The following is a 22618-nucleotide window of genomic DNA, read 5'->3' on the forward strand; positions in this document are numbered from 1 at the left end:
TTGTCACTCTGGCTAGCAGGAACTATTACAGAGGGGAATGGTCATGCACTAAGGGAGAGAACACAGTAAAACACTAGAAACAAGGCAGCTCAGCTGCAGCTTCTTGGCTGCATTTGGTACATTCCAGTTCCCACTGGTAGGTTTGAGAGGCAGAGTGAACCCATACTATCCCTGCCTGGATCCATTTGCTATATGCCCTGCTATAGTCAGGGCAAAGACCACCTGCACTTGGGAGTACAGAACGCATTTCAAGAATACATTTAGGAACTAGGAACTTCTTTCTCAACTACCTGATTGTTGAATCTTAAAAGCATCTTCCTTGATAATGAAAGTCACCTATATTCATTGATAATTTCTAACATCCCAACTCAGTTGTAAGCTCCAATGGTATAATACCAAATATCATATTAATAAACTTCGCTTCAAGTGGTCCTGAAAAGTAACCAAATATATGATTGGAGTGTGTTCCCTACTGCCTAGATATTAATGATTTTCAGTATTGAAATCCTTTAACTATTTATTTAACATAGACTGTTACATTGAAAAAAGTACTCCAGATTCACAATGGAAATAGAATTATGTGAGAAAGATAAATTGGATGTTTATAGATCTATATTAAAGATTATAAAAAATAAAAGTTTAGTTAACCACCTAAGTTACTGCTTATCTAAATATGTGGGCATTACTATTATATGTACAGACCTACAGTATGATGGGGTCTCTAAAGTTGGAGTCTTTGTTCTTAGAATATTTACTTCCTGGTATATTTGTTTGTTTTCAAATATTGAATAGTTTTGCTGAACCAAGTGATAATTGTGATACTATGTTCATATAAAACCTAATAAATTGACAGACTATAACAAATTCTACTCACCAAGAGTGTGAAACTTATTGCTAGAGAAGCATCAAAATTATCTGATTTTATAAGACTGTCCCAAAGCATGAAACAGAGGATAGGGAGATACTATCATAATAATTGTAAAATAGCATTTGCTCTTTACCTCCTCGAGGGTCTAATCTGTATGTAAAAGCACATTTCATCTTCTGAAATTCAGCTGTGAAAATTTATTTAGATAATTAGACATAATGAGGAACTTTATGACACGAATTTCTTGAAACGTTTCTGAGACCAGCATAGGTAACCAAAAGCAGTTGTGGAATTTCATTCTCTAGAAATTCCAGAGCTGAGAGTCTGTTAGAGTCAGGGTTAGGTGGTACCCTCTTTACAAACAGGAGAATGGGTAAGAGAATTTTCCAAGAGTCTTTCTAGTCTAAATATTCTGAAGCTTTTTTGTTGCCTGAATGAAATTTCTTGCCCCAGCCCTGAACACAGCAGCTCTTCAGCACTATCTTTGGAGAATAATGCCTAGCTGTCGGGGCTCCGACTCACACGTGTCTGACTGAGTAGGTGTTCAGCAAGTCAGTGTTCTCAAGGTGTGATTCTAGACCGGCAACATCAGCATTACCTAGGAACTTGTTAGAAAGGCAGATTCTCTGCCCATCCCAGGTCTACTGAATCCGATTAATCTGATACACCCTAAAGTTTGAGAACCACTGCAGTAATAACTTCCTCTTGTGGCAGAACCAGAATCCCAGTCAAATGTAAATACAAACTGAATCTGTGACCTGGTGCTAATCTTGTTCCTTTACTTTCTATACAGGTCCCCTCCCCTCACAATGCTTTTCCTCTCTGCTACCAAGTTCTCTGCCTCTACTCCTTCATCTTGCACAGACATCACCAACTTCTTGAGCAATGACCCAAGTTCAGTGCCAAAGGTGCCAATTACTAGTTCAGAAGCTAAAATCCAAGGAAGTGGCCCAGGAGTCACGGCCACCAAGAAAGCAACTACTTCCTTGGAATCATTCTTCCAAAAAGCTGCAGAAAAGCAGAAAGTCAAAGAACCTTCACTTTCACCTCTTACTGCCACTACCCAGGACCCCATGAGCGATTCACCATCCAAGCCATCATTACCTTTCCAAACCAGTCATGCTACAGGAACTAAGCCCTTCTTTAAGCAGAAAAGCCTGCTTTTAAAGCAGAAACTGCTTAATGATCCTTCAGCTTTCTTCCCTCCACAAAATCCACAATGCAGCCCTAAAGAGTTACCAAATGATTTTCCAACAGAACATCCTGATTGTGTCCCTGTCTGTGAAGAGGCGGTGAAGCTAGGATCCTCCAGAGCAACTCTTACAGAGATGGATTTGACCCAGAAGAGCCCAAGCCAGCTTGCTTCTTTAACTTCCAAGTCTGCTCTGGAGGTGGCTCAGAAGGCAACTACCACCCCAAGTCTCCTGGCTGCTGAGGACCAACTGCCCTGTGAGAAATGTGGCTCTCTGGTACCTGTGTGGGAGATGCCAGAACACTCGGACTATCATTTTGCATTGGAGTTGCAGAAATCCTTTTTGCAGCCCTATTCCTCCTCAAACCCCCGGGCTGTTTCTGCCAGTTCTCCTCAAAACAAAAGAAATCCCAAGAGCCCTTCAGCTTCCAGTAGTAAACGCCCCAGGCCTGAGGGCATGAAGACACTGGAATCATTTTTTAAGCCATTAACACACTAGTGCTGCCCTCAGGCTTGCTGCGGGGTTTTAATATTTTATCTGTAACCTAGGAGATGGAAATATGTTCAATTCTCAAGGAAATTCCTAACTTTATGAAATTTTTAGTAAGAAAAGTAATCCAGCTAGATGCTGAGTTAAGGCTCCCATCTCTTCACAGGCATGGATTCAAATGTTGCTGATAGAGATGTAAAATTCTTCTTCCAGAGATATAACTGCTTTGAGTTTTTAATCGTTGGAGTCTAGGGAGGCAGCATCATATAGTAAAAAATGTGTAGGCCTTGGAGCCTAAGAGATGTGGTTTCAAACCTGGCTCTGCCTTGTGGAGGTCACTTTCCTCACTTCTCATCTGTAAAATTGAGAAAATACCTTACGGATTATTGAAGATTAAGAATGATGTATTTAAAGTAGATAGCTTAAAGTTGGCACTGAAAAGGAACTGAGTAAAAAAATATTAAAAAAATTTTTTTTCCTATAGCTCTGTGACAGGGGCAGTTCAGATGATGCCTTGACCAAAATGTGAGGTTTGAGAATGTGAGGTAAAGACTTGAAACCCTAAAGGGATAATTAGTTTAGGGCAGGGCTCTGTGTACAGAAGCTTGTCAATGAACAAAAATTCGACAGTAAACTTAAAGATCTAATTGGTTTTATTCAACATTCATGAATTGGGCAGCATCCCATCTAGTAAATAGAAAGGGCTCAGAGGAGTTGTACAAAAAGCAAGATATTTATAGGCAGAAACTGGGTGGGACAAGAAAGTTATTAGCAAAAGAAAAGAAAGGATTGTTTCAGGCAAGGTCACCAGTCACCTTTCTTTGGGGAAAGGGTGGCAGGGTCTTATCAGGCAGATTACCTCACTAGTGTTGATCAGGAACTTCCAGACTGATTGGTTTAAGGTCACATTCCTGGCAGGGGCTGAAACTGCAATTAAGTCTTGCTTTGCTGTCCTGGGTACAAGTGACTCTACCTTGGGCCTATTGTTTATTTTAAAAAGCTACTCAATAAATACTGAATCTCATACATGTAAACTCTATTATAGCTACAATTTTAGATAAACTTTTTTTTTGCCTGAGCTAACATCTGTTGCCAATCTTCCTCTTTTCTTTTTTCCTCCCCAAAGCCCCAGTACGTGGTTGTACATCCTAGTGGTAAGTTGTTCTGCTTCTTCCATGTGAGCCACGCTGCAGCATGGCAACTGACAGATGGGTGGTGTGGTTCTGGGACTGAAGTGAACCCAGGCCACCGAAGCGGTGAGAGCACCAAACTTTAACCACTAGGCCATCAGGGCTGGCTCTATAGCCACAATTTTAGCCACTAGCCCTTCTACCTCTTGCATTTTGTTCTAATGTAGAATGGTGGTGTTACTGGGCCAGTTCAGGAACTGTTTAGATTGGATAAGTCATGATCAGAACTAGATCATCTCTAGAACCTTGCTACTCCAAGTGTGATTTTAAGGAGCATCAGCATCAGCAAGCAACTTGTTAGAAATAGTCTCAGCCTCACCCCCAGCCCTACTGAATCAGAATCTGTGTATTAACAAGATCCCCCAGGGTGTATCTTAGAGTTTGAGAAATACTGATCTAGAAGATACTAATGGCTGACCAGGTTTCTAGAGGGCAATGACATTTCCTTAAATGCTGAAGTACAAATTTAAGAGGTAAGTGCTTGGGCCTTCAGGGTCACTGGCATGTTCATCTCTTCCCTATTGAAGTGTGAATATTTCACTTAGGGTTTTAAATTAATTATTGTAGCTTATCGCACTTGTCCATGTTTATAGTACTATATTCTTCACCTTCACTCTTATATGTGGAAAGTCAGTTTTTTTGGCTTTTTGATATGGGAAACCTTGAATTACACAGAGAACCCAAATGAAGATGAACTGAGCTGGGGGTGGTGGGGCAAGTGGCTAGGGAGAATGGTGTACCTATCCCCCCTCCCATACATGTACACAAACCACCTGCTTTTGAAGCTTATTTGTAAATTAGGGGTCTGTATTTAGTTTGAAGGGGGAACGTTTGAAAACCGCTGGGTCTAGCAGGAAATTATTTCTTCCTCCAAAAATATTTTCCACTTTTGTAGCAGTTAAATATCTAATAAAAGACAGCATTCGCTGTGCACATGGCCCTTTCCCTACTAGATTTGTAGTTTCTCGAAGGCAAGAATTCTTCACAGTGCCTTGCACATAATAGGTGCTTGATATTCACTGGATGAAACATACATAGTGAAAACTTCTACATGATCACCAGAACTGGAAAAATAAAAATGTACATACTACTGGGGAGGGGGGGAAGGCAACCTTATACCTTTTTATCCTCCCAAATGTTCCATTAATGTAGCAAAGTGGCTCACTAGCTCCTAGAGATGTGTCATTAAAAAAAACCTGAGATGAAGCAATCATCTCCTTTGGGTGCTGTACAGATCAAGCTGAAGAAATTTTTAACACTTTGCTTGACTGGAAGGAGTCATATAGAAAAGCAATGTGGGAGAAACTTTGGTTTCATTGGACATCTAGAGACCAAGATGGGTAGTTGGGGTGGAGGGGGGCAGGCCTAGTGGGTAACTGATAAGACAATACCAGCAGCACACCTTCTGTTTTCTTAGAAATGCCACCCCTGCCCCAGCATACTGGCAATAAGCCTGTGGAGGGGACAGCAGACAGACATGCAAAAGTCAGTGTTGGGTGAAAGCTATAGTACATTTTTGTTGAATAGAACCTTTCCTCATAACTGTTTAACCACAACTGTACAGAAGGAAGTAAATAGCTCTTAGTTCCCAACACAGGAAAAAGTTCTTCAACCCCTTGCTCCTTAGTAGCAACTTAAACCAGTGATATTTTAAAAAGCAGCTGAGCTCGAGTGCCAGGGAAGCTATCACTTTAATACCCTGGAGGCAGAATGTCCCATGGGACCTTGGGCCACATTTATCATTAAATTTCTTTTGTAAGGATCAGTACTCAAAATGCAGACCCTACTTTTTCCAACTGACTAACCTTAGGCCCTATTTCTCCACCCATAAAACGTGAGTCAGGTACTCTGAACGCGAACAGTAAGAAAGGAATAAGGTTTGGCTAGGTAGCCCTCAGAGCTCCAAGAAGCCAGTTTAGGCTATATAAACCTCACTTCAGGCTATTTTGCATGGCTAGGAAAAGCGTGAGGACCAGATTACCATGTCTAAATTCCACTCTTCGTTAAGTAGCTGGCATGCTAATCTCCAAATTTGCGACAGGGCACAGTAGTGGGTTCCTTACCACCGTGACCATTAGCAAGTGGCCAACTCAAGTACAGGGTGGTTCCCATCTCAGCTGAAAAGGTGGCAGTTTCATTTTCTATTCTGCTCACTCAAAGAACTATGCAAAATAGGCCAGAATACTTGGTCACAATGCTGGAACACTGACCGCATGTGGAGGAGAGGAAAGGAAGAATAGTGAATGAGATGCCAGATGGGTTCTTTCCCCATTCAGGGCTCAACAGTGTTAGGGTTTCACTTGTCTAATCCTGGAGAGGAATCTAGCTCTGGAAGCTGAGCCTGTGTCTTAAGCATAAGCAAAGTGTGTTCAATAAAACATTTTTATTCTGTACAATATATATATGTGTATTTAAATATATATGTATATTTATATGCAGAGAAACCTCAACCAACAAATCCCTGAGTCCATGGGAACCCAGGACACTAAAAAGGGAAAGGAGGGAGTCCATGCCCTAAAAAGTAGAAATATGGCAACATCTTTCCCTTTCCTCCAGGTTCCCTGCAACAGAGGGAAAGGGATGGTCACTGCAAATTACTAAAACAAGAGAGGACTTACGGGGGAGCAGGAAGTGGGGTGAGGGTGGCAGGATGGGGAGCTGTGGGTCAGGTCCCCAGCCACCACCAGTTTGGGAAAGGAAAACATACTGTTTGATCCAGCATTAAAACCAACAGATCACTGCAAAGGGGAGGACAAGACTGATTGACATGCAGCTGACCTTCGGTATGCCGAGCCTTCGCTTGGCAGCCCCACGCCTGGGCCAGCACAACAAATAGCACCTGTGGGGCCTATGAGAGGACAATCTGGGGAAATGGCCCTTGAGTGAAGAAGGGAACAGAGATAAAGCTGAAGAACAGGCCTCAGGTCTCAGCACAGGGTAGGAGCACAGCCACTAACTGTCCCTGTGCCATTTCTTCAGACCCTGGGCCACCAGATGGCCAGGAGCAGATGTCTTTTATCCACAGTCAGGTAGAGATGGGCAACTTACATGGCCTTGAGAAGAGGTATAGAAAAAGGAGTGCTTTCGAGGACCACCCCCAGTTGTTGTGACAATTCCTGAAGTGCAGGGACCACACTGGCGAATCATGCCCAGTCCTGACAGTGGGGCCGAGGTGGCAACAGTCAGCTCCTTCCAGTGGACAGGCCATGGGGTTGCACGGGTTGATGAGCCAACCAGGTGGACACAGCCGCTGAACACTGCCCTGAATTCTCCTGTCTTCTCCCTCAGGATTGCCCCTCCCTGGCCACACCAAACTTGGTACTGCTCCAGAAAGGTGGCAGGGAGCAAGTGGCAGAGAGCACCCCTCTCTCCCTAGCCTATTAATACACAGAGCCGCCAACATGGGGCAGCGTGGCCGGAAGTCACCTTATGTATTGTAGGGACAGCAATAGAGCTGTGCCTGCCTGGAGGAGTTCAGAAGCCCATGTTGGCCTGGGCCTCTCCTGCTGCAATGGCTTGCACATCAGTGACATGGCCGATGCCCTTGGTGACACCCTCCCGGAACAGCAGCTTGGCACCCACCTTCAGGTACTCTGGGTGTTTCAGGAAACGGAAACGTACCACTGCCTTCTCCCCTGTCCGCAGCTTGTCCTGCAGCAGATACGCAGTCACTGGCTCTGGCCAGTGCCTCCTGTCCCATTCTCTACCAGCTTTGGCTCTCCACCCTCAGGGGCCTATCAGGCTTATACCCACCCTACGTGGGGCTTTGTTCCCTTTGTGGGATCAGGGAATTCTCTAAGTCTAAGGTCAGACCTCCTTCCTTTCTGGAAGCAGGAGAGTTCTGATTTTTCCCTAGAAAACGGGGGTATGGCTGGGTCCCTCTCACCTTGGCATGGATCTTTTCCACCACTGCCGTCTGACGTACGTTGCCCACATGTACTGTCACCTGGAAGCCTCGCCGGAAGGTGGTGGCGTGGAACAGCAGGACTATTTCTGCCTCGAACACTGAGCAGATGGTGGGATTCATCTCAGGGCTCACCATCACCATGCCCTGGGGAGGCAAAGCCCTCAGACCCAGAAACGGCAGACCTCGCATTAGTCTCTCCCTCTCCAGCCAGCCCACAGCCTCTACAGCTTCTGAATTTTCTCTTTCTCTAGGACTATAAATGCAAAGACCTCAGAAGACAATATTCAAAACTCTCCTCTTAGAGGGAACCCATCATTACCCACCTCCCATGTCCTCTAACTCTTCAAATGCTTTGTATTTTGAGGCTCCAGGACACTCAGATTGCACCACAGTCATTCATATTTAGCGATCTGAACTTTATGAGTATTCCAAGCATTTTCATGCATGGATAGTCTGTGTAACCAGCTTCTTGGGTTAGAGACCATGTTTCCTTTGAGTTCCTCTGAAGCACCTGAGACAGGTGCTTCTCATTCACATAGCCAGTCTCCCAGGCACTTCTCTTTGTGTTCCCTCTCCAACCCATCCTCCCACCTTACCTTGCGAAGGAGTGCACGGTCAAATTCCCCGAGGGCCAATGTGGCAGCCTGACCAGCTCGAAGCACACGACAGGCAGAGCGGTTGCGCTGGATGCTGCATACTCTCAGCTCCAGGAAGCAGCCATCATCCGTGGGGCCCACCACCAGCTGGTCCCCCTCACGGCAAATCCCACTGCAGCCCAGAAGGCAGGTGGCACAGTGTGAGCCTAGCCCTCCTCCTCCTTTGCTACGATCACCCAGAGCACTCCTTCTTTCTAAGGTTGAATCTCTCAAGTGGGGAAAAGAGACCCTAAACTCTGACTTGGAGGGAGGGGAGATGACTGCCTCACCCCAGTCCAGAGTGCAGACTCTGACCGCTAATACCAGGAAAGGCACTGACAGCTGGCAAAGAGGTAACTGCTGGTTTGACACTGGACACCTGATCCCTGAACGAGCAAGTTATCCCCTTGGGTTTCATCCTCTGCTTTGGAAAGTCTTAAGGGAGCTCTCATGTCCCTACTTGGAGATGAAGTCAGTTGAATACATTCTAGTTTTTTTCCTGGGGCCCAAGACCCACACTTCTCTCTCAGAGGCCTGGAAATTCCCAGAAAGCAGCAATAATGTTTCTTCCCTCATAAGCCAATGGACTAGCTTTCTCTAGCTCCCTGGATAGTGAAAGCCCAATCTGGAAACAAGCACATCTTTTTGATGGGCCCTCTTCAACTCCCGGGGCTCCTTTGCGCCCCGATGTCTTCGAGTGACTGCATGGATATGTGAGGGGTGAGTGGGTGGGTAGCAAGCAAGGCAATTCACCTGGAAAGTGTCCCTCCAACAACTGTCCCCACCTCTGGTACTGTGTAGATTTCATCCACCTGAAGCCAAAGAAGATTCTCTCAATGGCCAGCCAAGCAAGGTTGACAGGTCCTCTCAACAGATTCAGGGCTCAGGCAGAATTAGTCCCTCCCAGTTCCCCAGCTCACTGCCGGTTCAGGCGGCCAATTACCTGGAACTCTGTGAGCTGCTGCATGAGTTCCTCCTGCTCTTTGCTATTGGTGAGTGGCGGCAGAATATTCAGAAAGACTTTGAGCAGGTCCAGACTCTCTCCAGACACGCTGGACAGTGTGAAGATAGGGGTGACACTGTAGAGGGAGGCATGCAATGAACAGTTGAGGAAAGTTCTAACAGGAAGCAGGGGCTAGAGCCACATGTGAGGAAACGTGAACTGCTCTCTGGGTGGTTAGGGGCCCTTCTCTCCTATCTGCTAACTGTCTCAGGAGCTCTTGGCCCTCTCTCTGCCAGCCAGCCAAGGAATGCAGCACATGAAGCTGATCCCAAAGCCCAAGGGAGATGGCAAATGCCTGGCACAGCACTTCATCTCCAGGGTCTCAGGCATCAGCAAAGCTCCAGGCTGGCTTGGGAGAAGGGCCAAGCCCTTTAGCAAAGACTCTCTCTCACAATCCTAACCTGAAAAACCACGGAACTGAGCCAGAACTGGTCTGGTTCTTGGGGGGAAGCCACGCTCCTGGGCCCTGTGGCAGCCTTCCCTGTGGATCAGGGCTCTGGGTGAGAAAGGCTTACTTGGGGGACTGGGCAAACTGCTGGGCAGCAGTGACAGCATCATCCTCGGAGGTGACCAGCATGGGGACCTTGTGGCAGCCAGGCTGCTTGAGGACCCGCTCTAGCTGCCGTACCGTCCTCTCCACTGTGGTCTTGGCACACAGGTCCACCTTGCTGACCACGATGAAGAAGGGCACTTTCAGGGCCAGGGCCAGCCCCAGATGTTCCCTTGTGGTGCCGGCTGCCTCAGAGAAGGCAGGCAGGCAGCAGGAGAGAAGAGTGAGAATGTGGGAAGGAGGCAAGGGAGCCAAGAGGAGAGTTCGTCTGGCTCCCAGATTTGAGGAAGCACAGGGTAGGACAGAGTGAGCACCCCCCTCCAGCCCCGTCCCTGTCCCAATGCGTCGTACCAATCCCAGTGTTAGCACTGACGAGGAGCAGGGCACAGTCGGGACAGTATGAGGTGAGGCCAAAGATGGTGGTGTGTAGGTACTTGTGGTGGCCTGCCAGGTCGATGAAGGTGATCATCTTGGAGCTGCTCTCACAGATCTCTTCTGCGGTCCGTGAGTCACTGTAATTCACCACCTGGCCCAGAGCCCAGGGCTCTCAGTGCCCCCTGCCAGCCTCCCCAACCCTTCAAGAGTCGCCAGGACCTAAACCAGTCCTTGGGTGACCCTAACTCATAACCCTGAGCCCCATTTCCGATTCAATTCAGTTGATTCCCCATTTGTTTTCTAAGGAGGCCAGAGCTCATTCAGTGCCCTCAGGGCCTTCATCTACGCTACTCCAAAAAGTCTCCACACTCTGCCCTCGGACTCTCCTTCACCACACCATCCCATCCTCAGAGTCCGGTCCCACTGGGTCCCGTTGATGCATGCACCTCTCCCTTGCTGTTAAAGCCCAGGATCTCGAAGCTGATGCTGGAGGTTCGGCCAGACTGAATCTCATGCAGGTGGCGGAAAAGGTTGAGTCGAGCCCGGCCCCGCCCATTGTCCAGCTCTCCCTGGGTCAGGACTCCAAGCAGAGTCGACTTCCCTGAGTCCACATTCCCCAGGACGGCCACACGGAGGTCTAAGAACTGTGGATGAATTGCCAGACATAAGGGCTCCACTCCCTCACCTCTTTCCACTGAAGGTTGGGTCAAGGGTAGTGACACTCCCTGGGGACCAAATGATGAACTGGACATCCATCCCCAGGATCCCAGGCCAGGGGAGAGCGTGCCACCACAGGGCCCTCCTGGGGAGCACAGGCGTGAGAGGCAGGGAAGGGTCTGTGCTCACCTGTTGGTTGTCAGGGACCTTTCGCACCAGCACCTCAGTGATCTTCCGGGGCACGTCGCTGTCATAATCTACTTCTCGCTCCCGGAGAACAGTGATGTCTGCCCCAACCCTGTCACAGCAAGGCCACAGGTGCCACATCTCAACTGCCATTCCACTCCACCCCTTTCCATTTTGGCTCTGGACCAATGGCCTTCCCACACCTCCCACAGAGCTCCCAACACCTTACTTTGCTTCCTAACACCCTCCAATCTATCCCACATCCATAGCTCCCTTTAAACCAACCAGCCAAACTCAAATCAAGGAGTAAAAAAGCCTAGGTCCAATGAGGAGGAGCCCAAAACACTAACCCTTTGTCAAGAGAAGGCAGTAGAAGGAAAGTCCCTCCTTGGCCCCTCAGGCCCTAGGTGACCAGGAAGGTGAGGGTCCTCCCCAGAGTCAGGTAAGGGAGAAGGGAGGGGAGCGGGGAGAGGAACATACTTCTCTGCCATCCGGTGCAGGGTCTTGAGGGAGGCCCGCATCTCCTCCTCAGCCAGCCCTACCAGCAGCCCATTGTCCTCTACCCCAATCTGGTAGACAGCCTCACCGCGGCCCTCCTGGAGCCGCCACTTCATCTGTGTCACCAGGTGCTCAAAGCGGTACTGGGATGGATTCACCAGCTTCAGCTTAGGCAGGTGAGGTATCACGAGAAGGTGAAATCAGAGATGCTCCTCCTACACCCACATGCTCCCCACCTGTCCTGCTGCCCAGGCCCAGGGTCTTCCCTTCCCACGTAAACTCCCTCATCCCTCACCCCCTCCAACAGTGAGTCCCCCTCCAACAGAATAAGGTATGGAGCCCTCACCCTGAACCACATCCCTAAATTGCTACAGATCATGAAGTTAGCAGCATCTCAGAGAAATCATCCCACACAGCAAGGACAACCTGACTCTCCCCAACCTAAGACTCACTTTATATTCGATGTTTCCATCTTCAGCCTGAAAAGAAACGGAGCAGTTTTACCACACACCATCCAGACCCAACCCCTACTTCCCCGATTCTCCATGGGGCCCAGGCAGCTAACTTGAGAGAGCAGAAAGCCTCAGCTGCACCTGCTTAGGCAGGTGCCTGCAAAAGGTCACTGGCAGACAAGCCCTCTACTCAGCCCCAGTGTGACCTCTCTGAAGGAAAGGTCTAAGAACATAGTGAGTCACCCATCTAAGCCAGGAACAGAACCCTGAACCCTCCCTTTCTTTCATCACTGGCAGCACATACTTCCTAGATGCAAGATCACCCCTTCCTTTTCCCCAGGGCCTCAAACTGCTGTCCCCAGAAGTCTACGTCTCTTTTGTGTCTAGGCTGCTGAGGCCATTCTCTGCCATTGGTCTGGGAGACACCATTTCCTTCCTGCCCACCCCTCTTAGCTGATGTCATCAAGAGTAAGATGCAAGAGGCTGCAAGAGGTTCTGGACCAGGGCCAAAGGGTGAGCTGAGCACTGGTCACTACAAGCCCGAGGAGAGAGGAGCCCAGGTGAGAGAGGCACAGGGCTCCAAAGTTGGAGCTGAGATGAAAAGAGGGTACTCAGAAAATGTAAGGAAGGGGGCAAACTCCACAAACCAGACTCAGTGTGGCTTTTACCTCATGTCCCTAACCCTCATGCCTCAGATGAGGTGAAATCCTGAATCCACCCCACAATCTCCTCTACCTCTTCCTTATATCAGGTGACGCAACAAAGAAGCATCCTGTTGCTTGAACCTTCCCCTCTTGGGTGCAAAGGGGTAAGAGATTTGCTTGTTCTGCCCGATCTGCATTTCTGCACTCCTCCTCCCTGGCCATTTTATTTTTCTTCTTCTGTTCCTGTCATCATTCCAACTCTTCATGGCCCTCTTGACTCCTAGGCTCTAACAGGTCTTCACCCATAATCTCCGCCTCATGGAATATAACGGAGATATTTTTCCATCCACAGAGACTTCCTTTATCATTTTGCTGGAGATGAATAATTAGGATGGATGGCTTCAGAAAAGTGGTACAAGGATGATGGTCTAGGCCGATGATTCTCAAAGTGTGGTTCTAGGACCAGCAGCACTAGCATCACCTGGGAACTTGTAGGACATGCAGATTATCAGGCCCACCTCTGACCTACTGAATCAGAAATTCTAGGTGTGGGGCAGCAATCCCGGTGATTCTGATACATGCTAAAGTTTGATAACCACTGGTTTAGGCTCTTCCCCTGGGTCCTCCTTTCCAAAGAGGGACAAAACAGCAATTATTCTCTGCCTTAGGGATAAATGAAAGAGGTATGTGGAGGCTGTCCCCACTTCCTCATAGGACAGGCAAAGGGCAGGAGGACCAAGTCTGACTGTTGTCTGGTTTTGTGTATACGTGTGTGTATGTGTGTGTACTCAAGGATAGAGACGGAACATATTGCTCTTTTCCTCGAGCACTCTCCTCCTCCTTATGGAACAAGTTTAGAAAACTCTGCCTCCTCGTCCCAGGATGCAGTCTGCCTTCTCCCGTTGCAGCACAGGGAGGGGGCCGGGGCATTCTCTTCAGCCCTTCCCAAGTGGATGTGGGTGGGATCCCCTTTCCCCACTTCTCCTCCTGGAGTTATCCAGATCAGAATGGGGGGGGGGGACCCTGGGGGGGGACCCTCCCCATTCTTCCTCCTGAGGTCTCGACACCAGAAAGGAGGTCAGCCCCTGTCCCTCCTCCTGGGGTCCTGGGACCGGAAGGAGTGGTTCTCCTCTCCCCGGGGGTCTTGACACCGGAAGGGGGTATTAATTCTCTCTGTCCCGCCTTCCTGGAGTCCCCGGACCGGAAGGAGTGGTTTCCTCTCACCCCGCCACTTCTCAACTGCTCACCTCGGGGGGCAGGTACGGAGGATTGTTGGCTTTGGCCCCTCTGTTCCTTCCGTTCTTCTTCTTCCCCTTCGGGCCCCCGCAGCCACTGCTGCCGCCGCCGGCGCCCCTAGCCTTGAGGGTTCCGCCCACGGCCGGGCCCCCTCCGGGCCGGCAGCAGCCGCCGAACAGCTCCGATACCCGCGAGTCCATCCGCCGCTGCCGCCAGCCCCCCGCCCGGCCCCTCCCCCCCGCCACCACCACCGCAGCCGCTGCCACTGCCGCCGCCCCTACTGCCACCGCCGCGTCGGGCCAGCCAGAGGAGAGCGGGGTGGGGCCCTGTGCAGACCACGCCCCCGCCCTCCTCTGCCCCCGGCTCGCGTCAGAAATAGCCGCGGGGCACCAAGGGATATAGAGTCCTCAAGCCGGGGACCTCCCGCAGAAGAGCTCGCCACCGCCCTACAACTCCCAGGAGGCATCGCGGCGAAACATGCCGCGCGGGGCTTCGGGACGTAGGCAAGCAGCGCGCCTTTGCGCGCAAAGGCCTAATGGAGCTGTAGTCTGGCTCCCCGTCTCCACGCTCCGAGCAGGTCTTTTCCTAGGGCCTCGGGGAATTTCAGAGCCCCGCGGCGTGGGGGTGGCGCAGTCACAGGAGGCGGAAGGTTTACATCAGAATCAAGCTTTTTGTACGCTCCTAGGTGCGGCCCCTTAGCGCGATCTCAGACTACAGGTTTTGAACCAGGAGAGCTGCAAAATTCAGGACTACAGGTCCCGCCACCCTGCTCGCTCCGCCCCTGCCTCAGTTTCTTCCCTGACAGCTGGCGTGCCGTCGGGGTGAGTCAGGGCGAATGCCAGAGCGAAGGCGGATGGTGGTTAGCCTAATTACGGCTGTTATTATTGCGATGATTATGCCACCTTTACACAGTAGTCACTGCTTTATTACCAGGTTGGCACCCTCCGGGGGCTGGTTTTAGTAGCCGGAGACACTCCGGTGGCCCCGACATGAGGCCCGAACCCATAAACCAGCCTCGCTGCCTGAGGGCTACAAGGATGCCCGCAGCGAGTATTACCCCTCCTCTTTGTTTTGATGCAGAACCAATCCGGGAGAACCGAGTTTGGTTTTAAAACAGTCAGAGCTGTAGGAGGGGCCTGGCCCCTACTTGGGGCGGGGCTGGGGTTCGGGTTACGTCAGCCATTGCGAGGGCGGGGGAAGTGGTTGGGAATAGAAACTTGGCCAAGGGCCCCAGGGGAATACAGTACTGACTTTAAACTTTCCTGCTAAGCCATCTCTCTTGCTCTTTAGGGCTCTTGCTAGTCAGCAAAGAGTAAACACACTCAGCGACCTAAACCAGGGTACAAGACACTAAAAAGGCAGAGTGGAGAAGCAGTTAGTGTTGCTGGGCTGGGAGTCAGGACGCCAGGGTTCAATTACCAGCCCCCGTGGCTGTCTCATGATTCACCACTCACCATACGTCCACTTCCTCTCTTCACAAACAGCGACATGCTCTCACACAGCCAAGAAATAAAACAGCCCTTCCCTCCAGACCTCAGTTTTCCCTGGAAAACTAGAAGCAGCAACAGTGGCTTACCTCTGGTGATCCTTTCAGGGGTTCAGACCTGGTAGAGTCCATGGCTTTCCCCTAACACCACAAGGAGAGAGGCAGGTTGCTGTAGATCATGTAGTTGCTGTCCATATGGCATACCTCTCCAAAGCAGTGGGAGCAGAAGGACCAAAATCTGCAAAAGGGGCCTAGCAGACCCAGCCAATTATGTGGTCTTCAGTGGTTGAAAGCATATGTGACTTCTCTTTTCTGAACCCTGTTCATCTAAATAAAGGTTATGCCGCAGAGGTCAACCCAACAAGGGGCACAGTTCCGCCAGGGAAACTGCTGCTTTGAGGCTGAGACTGAAGAACTCAGTGAGAGATCTCAAGAAGCATGGGGATTGGAAGGGAGAGTTAAGACCATTCCCCCAACATTCTCACCACCACCAGCTCTGGTCTCTCTTGATAACCAGGGCCTGCTGCAGTTGCCTGATAACGCTTGTCCTCTCATCTTCATGGACCTTTCAACCAACTCAACACACAATTTCACTTCTTCCATCCCAATCCCCTTGTCTCCTAAGTGAAGAACTTCTTTGAAGAGATAGGAGGGGATAACCCATTCTGATACCCCATTCTTGAACAACTTGGCTTACCACAGGCAGGAGTGGAGGCTGGCAGGGGAGTAGGCTGAAACAGGGATGTCTGTCCAGGGGAAGATCAGGGTATGTGATGTATGTGGAATGTGGTATTTGTGTTTAGTTTCCTAAAGGTGTTACTTATGAGGTGGTTGACTGTGGGATATGTATACACACACACACACACACACACACACATACAAACATTTTTCATGGTATGTAATTAGTCATTTATTCTATGTGTATAGTACATTTACATAAGTTTTAAACTCAGACTTAGCGATCTTTCTCTTTATACTTTCTTGGTTTTGTGTCATGCCTAGGCTAAAACCACTCCTTGATTATGAATTATCCCTCAATATTTTCTTCTAGGAGTTTTGAGGTTTATTTTTGTGTTTAGATCTTTAATCCATTTGGAATTTACCTTTATGTAAGATGTGTGGTAGGAATTAATTTGACTTTTTTTTTCTTCTAAATGGATAGAGAGTTGTCTCAAGTTCTTTGCTTTGAAAAGTCACCCTCATTGTATACTAAAGATCTAAATTTCTGGATTTTTTTCTGTTTTATTATTTGTTTGTTTATTCCTGAGCCAGTACCACAGTATTGTTAAAGAGAAAAACCACAGACCCAAAATGGCATCACTTGTGCTAAAACCTGTGATACCAAACCTAGATTTAATACTCACTAACCTAACCTAACCTAACCTAACTGCAGTTTCAACCTTCCCCTGAAATATAACCATAAGCAACCAGTCTGAAATTTTCTGGTTAGTACCAATGAGGTAGTCTGTCACAGGGCACTCTCCATTCCTACCCCCTACCCCCAGGAAGGAGAGGCAATCTGCATGATAAAATCCTAGCTAATCCCTCCCCCCCACCCCCCCAAAGAGAAGATGCCCTGGCCCCAAAAATTCATTTTTTTCTCTTTTACTAATAATTTCCTTGCCCTACCCTTCTTCCTATAAAAACCTTCCATTTTCTATAAGTCCTTAGAATATCTCTCGGCTTACTAGATGAGATGCTGCCTGATTCATGAATCGTTTAATAAAGCCAATTAGATCTTCAAATTTTCTTGGTTGAATTTTGGTTTTTAACAGTATTTTAATCGTTGTACTTTTATAGTATGTTTTTATCTTTGGTCCCCACTTCCTGAAACACACCCTTTTCTTGGCCTCCATGACCTGACACTTGTTTATTCCATCCTCCCCCGCCACCCCCACCCCTGGGCCATGTGTCTATTTCTCTTTATACTTCTGGGGCTACTCCTCAGTCTCCTCCCCAGGTTCTTCTCTCTGCTCATCCCCTAAACAGTAGTATCTTCAGGAACCCAGCTCATCCTCATTCTACACACCCTCCCTGGGTGATCTTATCCACGTCCATGTTGATGACTCTCAAATACATGTCTCTATTCCTAATGGTGTTCCTAAACATATCTTCACTGTCCAATGGAATAACAAACTCAGCCTATCAAAAACTGAACTTATCTTTTCTCCTTACCCACACACCAATAAACTTGGCCCACCTCTAGTGTTCCTTCCTTCATTGAATGGCACGACTGGCCATAGAGTTGCTGAAGTCAAAAACCTGCTTGTCTTCCTGGCAATCTCTTTCTGTTTCTCCTCCTCTTCCTGGGATCAACCACCAAGTCAAATCCATTGGACCTCCTAAATATCTCTAGGGTTCACCCAGTTCTCTCCTCCTCACTAGTTCAGGCCTCTTTCACCATCCACTTATGTAATTGCGGTAGCTGGTAAGAGAGGAGGCAGCTACAGTGGTAGCTGCCTCCTCTCTTACCCTCCCCGTAATCTAATCTCTACACTGCAGCAGGTGTAGAGATTAAATTTATAAAATGTAAATTTAATCAGGTCGCTCCCCTACTTAAAGCTTTCAAAGCTTCCCCACCCCCCTACAGGATCAAGTTCAAATTCTTTAACATGACTTATAAAGCCTTGCCATGAAGTGGCTCCTGTTTGTCCACCACAGCATTACTTGGATGGCACACAGTCTTAACTCTTTATAATCTGAACTCTTTTCATTCCTTGAATAGAGGATGCTCTTGTCTCTGGAGGTCTCCAGGACCACTAGGCCTTCCTCTTTACATTTACTCATCCTACAGGTCACAGTTTCTTGGACACATTTCCTCTGGGAGCACCCCTCACTCCCATCCCATCTAGATTAGGCGTCCTAGTTCTTCGCGTCCACAGCCCGTGTACACCCCACAGTAGAATTCATCACATTGTGTTGTATCTATAGGCAGCGAACCCGTTGAGGACAGCGCCTGCCTCCGGCTTGTTTGCTGCCGAGTCTCCAGCACCTAGGACAGGGCCTGGCACGAAGTAGGTGCACAGTGAATAATGAACGCAGGAGAGAACGCATGCGTGAGGGCAGGCGTCCCCTGGAAGGCAGTGCCCAGTGGCCAAGAGCGCGTGGGTTCCCTGTCGAGGAAGGGCTCGGTATCTCCGTGCCAGCGAGTTAAAGAGAAAGCACGCGGCTCTAATCCCAGCACAGCCCAGCCCAGCCTAGCCTAGCCTCCACCCCAATGCGACGGCGCCACGCCCGCTTCCGGCCCTGCCACGCCGGAAGTGGAGGCGCGGGCTTCCCATGATACCCCGCGGGGCGCCTATTCAAACCGCACTGAGAGGAGGGAGGAGGTCGTGATGGCGGCACCGGAGCCGGAAGTGCTGTCCCCGGCCGCAGTCCCTGGTAAGGCCTGGGGTCCCGAGGTCGGGGACCTATTTCGTCCCTGCTGCCGCACCCTCTAGTCATTAGCTCCTGGCCCTTTCTCTGGCCCGTCTTCGTTGTCCCCGTTTCCCGGCGTCCCTCCCGGCTCTGGTTCCACTCTGTCTTCCTCTCAGCGGCGTTCTGGACTCCGCTGGACTACATTGTCTTTCAGCTCATTTCCCCGGATCAGGGCCTCCACTTTCTGAGCGGAGCCCCAGTCGCTGCCTCCGAAATTCACCCCGCTCCTTTTATCCGGCGGTCACTTAGATCACCTCAGGCGACTGGGATCGCGAGTCTCCCCACTGTCGCCCACACAGGAGTTTGCGGAGGGAATGTGCTTGTGTCGGGGTGTCTCCTCCGCAGTGGTGGCCGGTATGGCCACAAAGGAATGAGAAAACCGACTTTGGCCTTTAAGTTTTTCATTTTTCTCTCTTGTCCCTCTGTGCACCTGCTAGATTTGGAATGGTATGAGAAGTCGGAGGAAACCCACGCTCCTCAAATAGAACTACTTGAGACCACCTCTGCTCCACAGCCTCCCAATCCTTCGGAGCCCTTTTGCCCCAGAGACTGCATGGTGCCAGTGGTGTTTCCCGGGCCTGTGAGCCAGGAAGGCTGCTGTCGGTTTACTTGTGAACTTCTGAAGCATATCATGTACCAACGGCAGCAGCTCCCTCTGCCCTATGAACAGCTTAAGCATTTCTACCGGAAACCTTCTCCCCAGGTAGGCACAGGTGGGGAGACTTTGTGGCTGTTACATGTTAGGCAGGTAAAATGGGGGGTCTAAGGAATCTTCAGGGCCTGTCGGCCTAAGCAGCTGTAGGAATGTGACTCAGCTCCATGGCTTCAGTCACCTTCTCCCCACTCTGCGCTTTGATAGGCTGACCCTCCTGGCGTTTTCTCTTCTTTTTTCTGAAACTCCTATTGTGTATTGTATTTGGATTTCATGAACTGACCCTTTAATTTTAGTGTCTTTTCTCTCCAAATTTTCATCTTTTTGTTTTTCTGTCCTACTTTCTGGTGGACTTCCTTGACTTTGTATTCTAACGCTTCTATTAATTTTTTCTTTTTTTGGCAATCACGGTCTTAGGAGCTCGTTCTTAAGTTTTGCGTGTACCTTTTTAATGGCATCCTGTTGTTTCATGTCTGTATGAACTTCTCTTACCTGAGGATGTTAATTATTTTATTTTTGAGGTTTTCTTCTGTTCCTTGCAGTGTCTCAGTTTCTTCCAGATTCCTTTTTCTGTTTATTTGTTTTGGTCTCTGACTTTAATGGTAGAGGCTTTTATTTTGTGTCTGGTGAATATTTAAGAATAAGTCATGGAAAACTGTGTGTGTAGCTGGGCCTTGTGAGCTGATAGATTTTACTCTAAGAATAGTGGGTGGGAATCTAGCAATCTCTTTGGGGGACTTCCAAAACATCAATATCGGAAAGTCTTCTCTCTGGGTGGAGGAACTTGGCAGGTGATCTGAAGCTTCTCACACAGGTTTTCACTCAGTCCGCCTTTGTTCACTCTTGCCTTCTGTGTCTAAATTGCCAATTCTTGAGGCTCTCTGGAGTTCTCAGTGTGAATCAGTTTGCTTCTTGTGGGAGTCCCCTCTGCAGCACTTGGTATTCAGCTCTCTTGAACTCTTTCGTCGGCTTTCTCTCTTCCAAAAATTTGTTGTTGCCTTCGGCCACTGTTGTCTATTCACCGGTTCTCTGTGTTCTTGGGAGTTCTCCTTCTCTCTCCTCCCTCCCTTCCTCCCTTCCTTTCTTCCTCCATTCCTTCCTCCCTTCGTCTCATTTAGTACTATTTCAAATGGGAGCGCAAATAAGCATGTATTCAATTTGCCATGTTTAACTGGAAGACCAACTCCAGACAAAATTATCGTCATTCTTGTTATCACTCCCAACACAGCAAAACTTTGCCACCTGCCATGCCACCAAGTCTCTTTGACTATTTTGGTTGCTTATTGCTGGGTGCCTTCCTGCTTCAGAAAACTGTGTTTGCTGTTCTAAGCATGGGAGAATTATGGTTTAGTAGAAAGAATATATTTTCCTTTTTGATATATTTCCCTCTGATAAAACCGAAAGTCTTAGCCATGGAAATTGTCTCCTTTGTCTATTACATCCCAACAGCATTCTTCAGAGGGCATTAGCTTCTCCCTACCTTGTCCTTCTTTCTCACTATTCTTTGTCCTCACAGGCAGAGGATGTGGTGAAGAAGAAACCTCGAGCCACTGCTGACATGGGCAGCAGGAAATGCCAACAAGCCCTGGCAGAACTGGAGAGTGTCCTCAGCCACCTAGAGGGTCTCTTTGCCCGGACACTAGTACCACGGGTGCTTATTCTCCTTGGCGGCAGTGCTGTAAGTCCCAAGGAGTTCTATGAGCTTGACTTGTCCCGCTTAGCCCCCAACAGCATGGACCAGAGCCTGAGCACGGCAGCTTGTTTGCGTCGTCTCTTCCGAGCTATTTTCATGGCTGATGCCTTCAGTGAGCTGCAGGCTCCTCCGCTCATGGGCACCATCGTCATGGCACAGGGGCATCGCGACTGTGGAGAAGATTGGTTTCGACCCAAGCTCAACTACCGAGTGCCCAGCCGGGGCCACAAACTGACTGTGACCCTGTCCTGTGGCAGAGCCTCCATCCCAGCCACGGCCTGGGAGGATTACATTTGGTTCCAGGCACCAGTGACACTTAAAGGCTTCCACGAGTGAATGGGGGTGCTTCTTAATCGTGAACACAATGGCTAAATTATCTTCTCCACTGTGGCACCAAGTCGCTTGTCTCTTGCTTGGAGCTAGAGTTGCTTCCAGGTGAGAGGAAGGTACTATCCTTCTGGCTGCCTGCCTCCCCTCCTCGGACTTCCTGGAGGGTTGATGGTATGGCTGTGGCTGTAATAATCATCATTGAACAACGTCTCTGAATCAAAGGTTGATTTTCCTGGTGGGTGCTGGGTCAGGTGTGTCTGTTTGGGGTTGGAAAGCAAACTTGGGCCCACAGACAGACACTCTTATGGAGGTGGCCACTTTCTGCTTTTTGCTGTGGCCTTTCAGAATTTTTAACAGGGACATGATAATGTGAGTGTGACTCATGAACTTAAATATAAAATGAATGAATTCATATTAAATTTTCCTGAAACTCTTTTGGCTTACAGAGATTTTTCAGGCTTGAGGCTGGAGTATTTTGTCTTTCTCCTTGGCCTCTATGCTTCAGGACTTGCAGGGTTTTTTTACTAGTGGTTCTTTCTCTTCATCAGCCCCAGGCCAGTCTGGGAGGTTCAATGACTTGGCCAAGGTTCTATAATAGTTTGATATCAGAGTTGGGGCTAGAGTCCTCAGCAGCTGAGTCCTAGCCCAGCCTTCTTTCCTCACCACAACTGGGTTTTCTGACCCTTAAAGTATATGTGCCCAAAGCAGAGGTCACGCAGGGGAAGGGGCTGAGAGACTGGGCTGAGAAGAGAAAACTGATTGAATTGTAGGCTAAAGCCCCAGGACTGCCCTGTGGGATCAGCTCCCTGAGGCCAAGTGTCCCTCCTGGAGTTCTGCCCAGCCTGTCTATTGCAGTTATCTGGCGGCTGCTGTCAGTTGCTGTTGGCAATGTTGTCATTAGGCAAACCCTGCCCTCCTGCCTGTGGCAGTTCCTCCTCAGCTACACCTCTGACTTGGCCATCCTGATCCTTGCTGTTATCCTCTCCGGCGTGGTGCTGTCCTTACCACTAAGCATTGATGTTTTGTCCCTGAGAACACCTGCGTATTTCTGGAAACAAGTTGAGACAGAATCCTTACCCTGCTGGTGTTGGAGATGTGTGTGTCATGTGTGTGCATGCGTATAAATGGGGACAATATAAATATTTGTTATTTTTTAT

General features: G+C 48.9%; 4 protein-coding genes across 8 annotated transcripts in view; 3 read left to right on the forward strand and 1 right to left on the reverse strand.

Annotated features, from left to right (window-relative positions):
* POLH (DNA polymerase eta) overlaps positions 1–4124 on the forward strand; it is a 30256-nt gene extending 26132 nt beyond the window's left edge. The window contains 1 exon segment of the mRNA NM_001301323.1: positions 1662–4124. Within this exon segment, the coding sequence (NP_001288252.1) occupies positions 1662–2559 (898 nt within the window). The 3' untranslated portion in view covers positions 2560–4124.
* On the reverse strand, positions 3186–16144 carry GTPBP2 (GTP binding protein 2). 3 transcript variants are annotated; one of them, XM_070244633.1, is made up of 13 exons: positions 16067–16144; positions 15460–15620; positions 12004–12030; positions 11534–11718; positions 11057–11165; positions 10657–10854; positions 10187–10361; positions 9801–10020; positions 9226–9361; positions 9036–9094; positions 8244–8415; positions 7627–7791; positions 3186–7391 (listed from the first exon to the last, which is right to left on the reverse strand). In XM_070244633.1, exons 2-13 carry the CDS (start codon positions 15499–15501, stop codon positions 7215–7217), a joined length of 1665 nt encoding a protein of 554 aa, XP_070100734.1. In that variant the 5' UTR covers positions 15502–15620; positions 16067–16144; the 3' UTR covers positions 3186–7214. The 3 variants fall into 3 exon arrangements, with proteins under 3 accessions (XP_070100734.1, XP_070100733.1, XP_014589935.2); XM_070244632.1 differs by lacking the exon at positions 16067–16144 and having other exon boundaries at positions 15460–15787; XM_014734449.3 differs by lacking the exons at positions 15460–15620; positions 16067–16144 and adding an exon at positions 13895–14208.
* MAD2L1BP (MAD2L1 binding protein) lies at positions 14255–21894 on the forward strand. 3 transcript variants are annotated; one of them, XM_070244640.1, is made up of 5 exons: positions 14265–14460; positions 14569–14704; positions 18301–18750; positions 19224–19489; positions 20955–21894. In XM_070244640.1, exons 3-5 carry the CDS (start codon positions 18705–18707, stop codon positions 21465–21467), a joined length of 825 nt encoding a protein of 274 aa, XP_070100741.1. In that variant the 5' UTR covers positions 14265–14460; positions 14569–14704; positions 18301–18704; the 3' UTR covers positions 21468–21894. The 3 variants fall into 3 exon arrangements, with proteins under 3 accessions (XP_023480776.2, XP_070100741.1, XP_023480777.2); XM_023625009.2 differs by lacking the exon at positions 18301–18750; XM_023625008.2 differs by lacking the exon at positions 18301–18750 and having other exon boundaries at positions 14255–14704.
* Positions 21447–22618, forward strand: part of RSPH9 (radial spoke head component 9) — an 89767-nt gene continuing 88595 nt past the window's right edge. The window contains exon 1 of the mRNA XM_070244635.1: positions 21447–21566. Within this exon, the coding sequence (XP_070100736.1) occupies positions 21496–21566 (71 nt within the window). The 5' untranslated portion in view covers positions 21447–21495. The remainder of the gene's footprint in view (positions 21567–22618) is intronic.

The sequence above is a fragment of the Equus caballus genome, chromosome 20 (genome assembly GCF_041296265.1).
Source record: "Equus caballus isolate H_3958 breed thoroughbred chromosome 20, TB-T2T, whole genome shotgun sequence".
NCBI lineage: Eukaryota > Metazoa > Chordata > Mammalia > Perissodactyla > Equidae > Equus > Equus caballus.